We start from the raw sequence: 9,756 nt of genomic DNA, 5'->3' as shown, positions 1-9,756 counted from the left end.
AAAAAAAAATAATAATTTTTTATTTACATAACCAGCACTTGTTAAAACACCAGGGTCCTTATCTGCTGCCAGGTGAAACCCTCAGGCAGATACTTCTTAATGCAAAGGAATTTCGTTCTCTGGTAGTTAACAGGTGATTAATGGAAAGACAAACTCATCGAGAAAACGGGCAATTTACGGTCCAAACTTTTCAGCCCTTACCGGCACACACGTGTTCCCATCAATTTGATTCGGGTTTCATTAAGCGGTCGGATTTATGGAGTTAATTTAGTACCCAGACACAGGAGGGCGGACCACGGCAAGCAAAGACACATGGGTCTGCCAGCAGAGAGACAAACATAACTCGATTTCAGACGCCAAAATATATTAAGCCGAAAACACAAGGATTTTCGCGTGACTCCAGCACCGAATGTACCCCTCGAAACGATCGGTGAAAACGACAGCACACGCGGCTAATCTGTGCCTCAGGTACAGAACCGGGCAGCTTCGCAGCTTTCCTTCCCAGGGGCGGGTGAGGGTAACAAAGTTATCCTTTCACCACAGAAAAAACGCAATTCGCCAGGAGAAAGAACGCGTCAATCCGCGACGCACGGCTGCCTGCGCTTTATGCTGTTTTTCGGAGGGAAAAGTCGCAGGAATCAGCGAGTTTCCGCCCCAGAAGTCGTTGTTCCCCAAGCTCGCAACCCTTCCCAGTGTTGGTTTTTTTGGGTTTTTTTTTTAAGGAATCAAAGACCCCTCTCCCCTCTGCATTTGAAGCAAAAAAATATTAAAGTCGGCGTGACCGGTTTCGGATTTACCGCAACCACACGTGAGACGGAGCCCGTTTGAAGGATGGGGGGGTAACACACAGAATTCAGCCAAACACTAGGAAATCACACTCCTTTTTTTCTTTTCCTTTGGAGGCTGTCGCTCAATTAAAGCAACAGAAGCACAGGCACAGGTTGTAGCAGCTGGACTTTAAAACCCGCCGGAGTTTTCAGTGTCCATCAGAAAGCCACAAGGGGATAAAACATCCCGGGGGGGATATTTAGGCTGGGGTTGTTTTGTTGGTTTTTTTTTTTTTTCGAAACCACCTAATTTTTAATTTCGACCACCGAATCGAGATAAAACCCGGGAAAACTCCCGAACTGCCACTTTCGAGGCGTGGAAGGAAAGGAGATAAAAGCCGGGCCTGTGTGTCCCTCCACGGAAAGAACAAAGTCGCTGCAGAGAACAGGCTGAGCTGGGCCAAGGTGAAACTCCTCCCACGGGAGGGGGGGTATTTCTGCAAACACAAACAGGCCTTTATCGGGGCGATTTATCCTTGGAAGCGCACTTGGAGGAACACTTCAAGGAAGACCACTTGCCACCTGCCTTAAAGACTTCCAGAGCACGCTTCCAAAACCTCACTGGCGCAGGGGACGGATGGGTGTGCAGATTTTTAGGGCTGGCGCTTCCCGGCTTCAAATGAACCAAACTGTTTTAAGAGCAATTCGCTTCTGACAGGGAGCCTAAACTGTGTTTATTTTATGAGAAGACTTCACGTGCAAACGGAGAATCAGAAGGGCTCCTCCACTTGAGCACAGCAACACCCACTTGGCAGAGCTCTCGACACTTTATTAATTTCAGTGCCCTCTCACACGGAAACCTGGTAACAGTCACAAAACGCTGTGTGCAAGTTTGAAACAGACGCTGTTTGAAAGCTCTCAGGAGGCAGGATGGCTGAAACTGCTCTGCAGAGCACAAACCTTCCTGGAGGGGTGTGTTAAAGCCAAACGACGATCCAGAGCTGCGCTCCAGGGAATCTCCAAGGAAAGCTCCCGGGCTGTGAAGGCTCGAGCCATCTGGGGAGGCCAGGTGTCCAAAACCACCCCTCGTGAATTTATTCCAGCTCCAGATGCCTGAGCATCCTTCTTCCTTTGCTTTACAGCAGCAGCACTAACTGCACCCGGCGCTCTGAAACGACCTCTCCGCGCTCCAGGGGAAGAGAAATTTGTTCACCGGAACTCCCAACAGTTCTTTTTAAGCGCTGTCCAACACCACCCCGGCTCTGTGCCTTCACTCAGGGCTGGCCAACGCTGCTGTTTTTTCCCTTCTTCATGGGAATCTCTATCGTCATGAAGTCCTCAGCCAGCGTCACCCCCTGTCCCCCCAGCGCGGACTCCGCCTGCCTCCTCAGCTCGGCCACGTCCGCGTCCCCCTCCCCTGCCTGGCCGGACGGCTTGTACCTCTGGCTGAAGTGGGTCAAAACCAGCCTCCTGGCCCGGCACAGCCTGGCAAAATCCGAGGCCATCCCGGGGGTGCTGTGCCCGTGCTCCCTGGCCTTCTCCTGCTGGGTGTCGTCCAGCGTGGCCTCGTGCACCAGCAGGTCGGCGTCGCGGCAGAGCCGCGGGGCCTCGTCCCCCAGCGCCCCCGAGCAGTCCCCCAGGATGCACACCTTCCTGCCGGGAATGGGCTCTTCCAGCACCTCGGAGGGAGAGATCCTCACTCCGTTTTCCAGCACGACTGCGGCCCCGCCCTTCAGCTTCCCGTACAGAGGGCCCGGCTGAACTCCTGGCAGACGGAAAGGCGAAAAAGAGCCCGTGAGTAACAATAATAATAATAAGTAATCACACTAGCTACACTCTAAGTATATGGCGTGTCAGGTTTAAACAAAGATCACTTGGAATGTGCTACGTGTAGAGCTGGCTCGCTGAAAAAAACCCACGGTGTCAGTACAAAAAAAATCAACCGACATTTCGCGTTTTTCACACAAATAAAGAGCCCGTCACGTTAGCAGGAAGTGTGTTTGAAGAAAACCACAGAAACATGGCATGGTTTGAGTCAGAAGGGATTTTAAGGGTCATGGGCAGGGGCACCTTCCACTAGACATGGTTGCTCCAAGCCCTGTCCAACCTGGCCTTGGACACTCCCAGGGATGGGGCAGCCGCAGCTTCTCTGGGCAACTATAAAAATAATAAAAAAAAAAAGCCATATTTTTCTCACTAAAGTCAACAAAGCCATGAAAATACACTGGCCATGCATTTTCCTGAAAGCCACGCTGAGCTTTTTAAACTTCATCCCCCTGAACTTGCTTGCTCTTCCCAGTATGAAAACGGGAAATTAAACGCAGCGTTAATTGGCATTAGTGTCACACGCCCATTCAGAACCCTGCATGGCTACGGAGCATTACAGTGCCTGTAATGGAAAAATGAATTAAAAGAGATTTATGGAGACGGACAGCAGTTCCTGGTTGCTGCTAGAACCCCCTAGGAAAGGGTGGCCACAAAAAGATTTCAGCTGCCGGGAAACCCGGCCGTGTTACGCTTGCCGAAAACCAGGAGTCACCGCTTGAACACAGGCAATTGGGGATTAAAAAAACCCCCACAAAACAAAAAAAAAAAAACATTAAAAGAAAACCAAAAAGAGGAAAGGTAAGTCCAAGTAGTTACCAAGGTCTTTCAGTTTCTGCACGTTGAGCCTCCCAGGCCGGGGCTTCTCCTCCAGCACGAAGCCGAAGGAAGGGACGCGGTGAAAGAGGCGGAACGCCCTCAGCACCAGCTGCTCGTCCTCCTCCAGCAAGTAGGAGCCCTCTCCCGGGTCCAGGCGCAGTATTCTCCCTCCAGGGCCCTGGGCGGGAACCTCACCCCTGTCCAAGTGCGAGAAGTCCCTGAATTCCTCCGCGGGGCACTGGTCCCGCGTGGGCACCAGCTCGTGGACGGCGTAGGGAAAGAGGAGCTGGGAGTGGGACAGCTCCAGGCTCCGCCACAGGAAGCTCCTCAGCCCTAAAGGCCCGTAAATATCCACGGGTGGCTTGCTGGGGTCGGGGTTGCTCTGCAGGCTGAGCGTGCACAGCAGGCCGGGGAGCCCGAAAAAGTGGTCGCCGTGGAGGTGGGTTATGAAAATCTTGGTGATTCTGCCTGTTGGGTTGGAACAGCAGGAAGAGAGAAAACAAAACAGGGGGAAAAAAAGACAGGAAGATAAACAAACCAGGTTCAACCACTCAGAAATAATCGCCGCTCGAGCAAGGGGGTTTTCAATTTTAAAATTATTTTGATTTTAAAAATTAAAACAAAACCGGCGTTCGAGAAATAAAACCCTGAACCAGAGGGGCAACACCGGGGCTTTGCTTCGTGTCTGAGCTGCCTCGCTCCAGCTCTCAGGTGCTTGGGGCCCTGCCCCCCTTGCTGGGTTAAAAAAGCCCAGAATTTTCTCTCGTTGCAGGCACACGTTCTTTAATCAGGGCTGCCTCAGCCTCGCCTGCTGAGTTCCCCCCTCCACAGGGCAAGGCTTCTCCCCCAGCACCTGTCGGAACCAAAGCGAGATGGAAGGGCAGGAGGACCTCCTCCTTTTGGTTTAGTAAAATTAAATTTAGCAAAATCTAGTAAAAAAACCCAGCAAACTTAGGAAAAATTAGTCCATCCACCTGCCACTAAATTCCCTTCGTGTTTTTGGAGGAGCAGGAGCCCGGATTTCTGCCTGCGACTGACGATTCATCTTCATTACCCAGCAGCCAGGAGTCGGCTCCTGCCACGGCAGGCTGTGAAAGCACGGGGACTGCAGGCGAGTCCCGTCCCCAGTTTATCTGCCAAGCCATAAAAGTCACCACGAACGCGCAACAGCCTCGCTTGGAAGGGAAAAAGAAGCGCAGCGTTTGCCCTCAGGGAAGGCACACGGCAGGTTTCGCCCGGAGCTGCCTCCGCGCGAACAACAAACTTTGCTCCGGCTCAAAGCCGGCCCGTGATTCCCACCCTTGGAACCGCAGAGCCCCAGAAACCAGTGCAGGAGGGTCTGGTTCTGGGTTGTGGTCACTGCCCGGCAGGTTCAGCAGCGGGGCAAACCCCTTCGGACGCGCTTGGCCCGTGTTCAGACACCTCGAGGGAGAGGCTTTTCCTTCGGGTCGCTCCGAACTTTTCCCCCCTCACCAAAAAAAAAAAAAAACAAAACAAAACCAAAAACCAAACCGCCTCTCGGCAGCACGGACCTGCCCTGAGGTGGCTCCTCATGAGCTGTGTCTGGGTCCCCTCCCCGCAGTCGAAGAGCCAGCACTCCCCGTCCCGGCGAAGCACCAGCGCCGACGCCCCTCTGGTGGGAGAGGGGTATGCCGAGCCCGTGCCCAGGAAGGTTATCTCCATGGACATCCTGGGTGTGCTGCTGTGGCGCCTGGAAGAGAGATTTTTGAGCTGCTGAACGTCAGGCACTGATTTCTGTGCTCTGCTGAGCAGGGACAGGACCCCAGGAACGGCCCGGAGCTGTGTCAGGGCAGGGTTGGGTTGGATCTCAGGAAAAAGTTCTTCCCCCAGAGGGTGGTTGGGCACTGAACAGGCTCCCCAGGGCAGGGGGCACGGCACCAAAGGCTCACAGAGCTCCAGGAGGGTTTGGATGATCCTCTCAGGGACAGGGTGGGATTGTTGGGGTGTCCTGGTCAGGGCCAGGAGCTGGACTGGGTGATCCCTGTGGGTTCCTGGACTGGATGATCCCTGTGGGTTCCTGGACTAGGTGATCCCTGTGGGTTCCTGGACTGGATGATCCCTGTGGGTTCCTGGAGTGGGTGATCCCTGTGGGTTCCTGGACTGGGTGATCCCTGTGGGTTCCCAGACTGGGTGATCCCTGTGGGTGCCCTCCCAGCTCAGAACACTCTGTGTTTCTATGAATTTACACTGGGAAAGAAACCAGCATTTTTGTTTTAAATGAACGTGCCGCAGTGTGAGGACCAAATTCCCCCCCCCCCCCCCCCAAAAATAAAAAAAATAAAAGCAAAACCTCCCTGGAGCAGGATATGACTTTCAGGCAACAGGTCACTTACAGGCAGATCTTTATGTCAGTGGAAGGCTGCAAACACGCTGCCCAAACACAAGACCTTCGGGGGGTTACCTGGAGAAACAGCCCTTCCCACAGTCGGAATTGCTCCAGACTCTGAACCCACTGTTATTTGTTTCTTCTGTGCTCTGTTTGAACACTGAGTTTTCCTGCCCCGGGCTTTTGCTCCACGAGCCTTTTCAGAGTCACTGGCACCGAACGGCCCCTGTGACATTCACACCCCGCTCCCGGACGTCAGGAAGGGGCAGCCCAGAACCGCAGAGGGGGAGGATTCCCTGGATGGGGGGCTTGGAGCAACCTGGGCTCCCCGGTGGAGGGTGTCCCTGCCCACGGCAGGGGGTGGAACTGGATGAGATTTGAAGTCCCTCCCTTAATCCAGTCCGTGATTCCGTGATTCTCAGAGCAAAGAGCCTCCTCCCAAGCACACCAAGGTGCAACCTGGCCTTGGGGGGCCGGGGAGGGGTGTGACAAATGTCCGTCACACCCCCGAGAGGCGGAAACAAACGTTTTGCTTCCTTTTTCTCCGTGTAAAATCGCAGAAACGTGCAACAACTGAATGGCTTCGGCTGGAGGGGATTTTAAGGATCGTCTTGTTCCAGCTCCCCTGACACGGGCAGGGACACCTTCCACCAGCCCAGGTTGCTCCAAGCCCCTCCAACCTGACCTTGGACACTCCCAGGGATCCAGGGGCAGCCACAGCTTCTCTGGGAAATCTGTGCCAGGGCCTCCCCACCCTCCCGACCAGGAATTCCCCCCCAGTATCCCATCTAGACCAGTTGGAAGCCATTCCCTGTGTCCCGTCCCTCCATCCCTTGTCCCCAGGCCCCTCCCCAGCCCTTTTGGGGCCCCCTGAGGCACTGCCGGGTCCCACCTCCCCCGTATCTCCCGCGGGGCTCCGGGAGCGGGTCCCCGCACGGCTCGGGGACACGGGGATGTGACACCGGGGAGGGGATGTCACACCCCGCTCCGGCCCAGCTCCCGCCCCGCTCCCCATCCCGTCCTACCTCCCCCGAGCGCCCGCCCCGCCGGGACGGGAAGGGGAAGGACCGGGGGGAGGAGGAGGAGGAGGAGGAGGAAGGGCAGGAAGGGAAGGGCTGCGGGAGGGGCCCGGCAGGGCAGAGCCCGCCCCCGGCTTCGTGCTTTTCGGGTCCGGGCAAACGCGCGTGTAAATCGCATCATGGAATTGTTTATGTTGGAAAAGGCCGAGTGCTGGTAGCTGCTCCTGGGCCGGGGCAGCCCCTGGATCAATCCAGGCCAGGGATGAACAGATGGAGCAGCCCTGGGGAGAGGGTCCTGGGGGCTGGTGGGGGAGAGGCTGGACATGAACCAGCCCAGAAACCCCCATGCCCTGGGCTGATCCCACAGCGTGGGCAGCAGGGGAGGGGGGGATTCTGCCCCTCTGTCCCCTCGGGTGAGACCCCCCTGTAGAGCTGCCTCCAGCCCTGGGGAACAACAGCACAGGGACATGGAGCTGTTGGAGCCAGTCCAGAGGAGGCCATGGAGATGCTCCAAGGGCTGGAGCCCCTCTGCTCTGGAGCCAGGCTGGGAGAGCTGGGGGGGTTCACCTGGAGAAGAGAAGGATCCAGGGAGACCTGAGAGCCCCTTGCAGGGCCTGAAGGGGCTCCAGGAGAGCTGGAGAGGGACCTGGGACAAGGGATGGAGGAACAAGGGGGAATGGCTTCCCACTGTCAGAGGGCAGGGTTGGATGGGATATTGGGAAGGAATTTTTGGCTGTGAGGGTGGTGAGGCCCTGGCACAGGTTTCCCAGAGAAGCTGTGTCTGCCCCTCTGGATCCCTGGAAGTGTCCAAGGCCAGGTTGGATGGGGTCTGGAGCAACCATGTCTAGTGGAAGGTGTCCCTGCCCATGGCAGGGGGTGGAACTGGATGATCACTGAGATCCCATCCGACTCAAATCATCCTATGATTCCAGGATTCTGTGGAAAGACCTTTAAGACCCTCACACTGAACCATTTGCAAAGCCCCTCTGCACAGGGACTGCACCAATTCTGTAGAGGTCAAGCATTGTTTGTTGTTTTTTTTTTTTTTTCCTTTTGTCAGAATAAACACAACCAGGTGTGATTTAGGCAAAGGGAATGCATTTTACTAAGAAAATAGAAGACCAGAACACACATTTCAATAGAGTTACAACGTTATAAAGGAGGGGGAAAAAAAAAAAACAAACCAAAACCCATAACCAATCCACATTTACACAGTTTTAGTTTCAGCTGAGCAATGACCCTCCCAGGCACAGCCAACCCCGCACAGATCAGGCTAGAACTGTCCTCACAAGCGCCCCAGCAGACTTACGTTGAGTTGTATAAGGTAGATATGTGTAAGACGGAAACAAAATGCAGGTTATTTTGCTGTTTTACTGACCAAACCAGCCACCTCACTGTGTCTGCGTAGTCCTAGAAGTGTTTTTATCCCTGTTAAGAGTGGAACCACCCGGAGGATGGGTGAGCCAAAGTCAGTGGTACTCGCAGAGCTGAGTGGGGTTCCTGCAGCACGAGCAGAACACCCCATGCCAGAGGACACTTTTTGCACCAGCTGCAGCCGTGGTCCCCCGTGCCACAGGGATGAAGGTGTCGGCACATCTCCCTGCGGAGCAGCCACGAAGGACCATCTCCATCTCCATCTCCATCTCCACGGGGAGCTGGGATCCGGGCAGCCACGGGAGGATGCAGGGGTGAGTCCTGGTGGACCTTCCTCGCCGCTCATCCGCGGGTTTCTGACGCCGTGGTGATGTGCCCTTCGGGGTGGGCAGGCGGGTAGGTCGGTCAAGGCAGGTCCACACAGAATTAGGTGTCCCCTGGCCAGCAGCAGCTGAGTGACTCTGCTCAAATTCAGCTGCCCAGTGGGTGCAATCAGAGGTTTGCTCTGTGTTTCCTCCTTGCTCCAGTACTCAAGAGTTAACACCAGTCCCTGCCTGTCACATATGGAACGGGACAGCAGTACACACCATCCTAAAAAGAGTCCAAAACACAACAGTGGTTTTCTCCAGTTCAGGAATAGCACTTGCAGCTGAGACAGGAGTCCAAAGTGTTCTTACAGTCTGATCTGAGAGTCTTGCAGATAACTTTTATCCAACGGGCAGAGGAGTTCAAATCTGCACCTCTGAGGTCAAGAGGACCCGGAGCAAATGAACAACAGCTTGGGATTGGCTTAGGCCCAGAGTCAGCTGAACTAAAATGCACAGCTGGAGCTGTGCAGTAGTGATCCCCACTCTCCCACACACAGGGCTCCTAATGAGAAACTAAAAGGTGTATCATTCATCTCTGCAGTTACTACCAAGAGCAGCTCGACAGAGAGTTACTTTATCCCCACTTTTGTAAAACAGAGTGCTGGAAACAACAGTCACAGAGAAGACACGGCGGGAAACCTGTTACACACCACTCTGCACGTAAAGTGTCGCTTGGCTTTTAGCTTGGAAAACAAAACACAGCACATCAGGATGCATCACTGCTCACAGACATAACCGAGGACTCGTGCCACGAGCCACCTTTGGGGTTTCAAACTCTATCAGGTACAATGTTTCTTAATGGTCGTCTCCTGCCCGTCATGTTGGCGCCGGGGCGGAGGCTTTGGGAACACACAAACCTTTGTAACATCTTTGAACAAAAAAAACCCCACACGTGCATTTTCATTTAAAAAAAAAAAAAAAAAAAAAAAAAAAAAAAAAAAAAAGCTGCACTCCACCAGCTCTCTGTAATATCCCCAAAACAGGTTGCTGCCAAGAGGCTCAGTCCTGCTCCTGCTGATTTTTCAAGGACAAATCCTGGAAAGGACTGACCTTGGTGGGAGTTCCTGATCCTCTCAGAAGGGTTCTGCGCACCCTAAAGAGTCCTTTATACCATCTGGAGGGCAAAAGTCACCAGGGCTGTGTGACAAGCCAGAACACTACTTATCCTTTGGGTGATGCATTCTTTTAACTTACACTCTGCAGCATCACAAAATGCATCCTGGTGACCACTGTTTCCC

At 54.1% G+C, this 9,756-nt stretch overlaps 1 protein-coding gene across 6 annotated transcripts; it reads right to left on the bottom strand.

Annotated features, from left to right (window-relative positions):
• Positions 1-618: 618 nt before the first annotated feature.
• Positions 619-6,810, bottom strand: ELAC1 (elaC ribonuclease Z 1). 6 transcript variants are annotated; one of them, XM_027656142.1, is made up of 5 exons: positions 4,943-5,027; positions 4,456-4,585; positions 4,234-4,339; positions 3,411-3,878; positions 619-2,532 (listed from the first exon to the last, which is right to left on the bottom strand). In XM_027656142.1, the coding sequence occupies exons 2-5, from the start codon at positions 4,459-4,461 to the stop codon at positions 2,042-2,044; spliced, it is 1,071 nt and encodes a 356-aa protein (XP_027511943.1). In that variant the 5' UTR covers positions 4,462-4,585; positions 4,943-5,027; the 3' UTR covers positions 619-2,041. The 6 variants fall into 6 exon arrangements, with proteins under 6 accessions (XP_027511943.1, XP_027511944.1, XP_027511940.1 ...); XM_027656143.1 differs by having other exon boundaries at positions 4,456-4,543; positions 4,943-4,988; XM_027656139.1 differs by lacking the exons at positions 4,234-4,339; positions 4,456-4,585 and adding an exon at positions 6,783-6,810 and having other exon boundaries at positions 4,943-5,121.
• Between the last annotated feature and the right edge of the window lie 2,946 nt (positions 6,811-9,756).

The sequence above is a fragment of the Corapipo altera genome, unplaced genomic scaffold (assembly GCF_003945725.1).
Source record: "Corapipo altera isolate COAL_440 unplaced genomic scaffold, ASM394572v1 61553, whole genome shotgun sequence".
Taxonomy (NCBI): Eukaryota; Metazoa; Chordata; class Aves; order Passeriformes; family Pipridae; genus Corapipo; species Corapipo altera.
The sequence above is the reverse complement of the archived record's forward strand: the minus strand, read 5'-3'. Positions and strand labels throughout refer to the sequence as shown.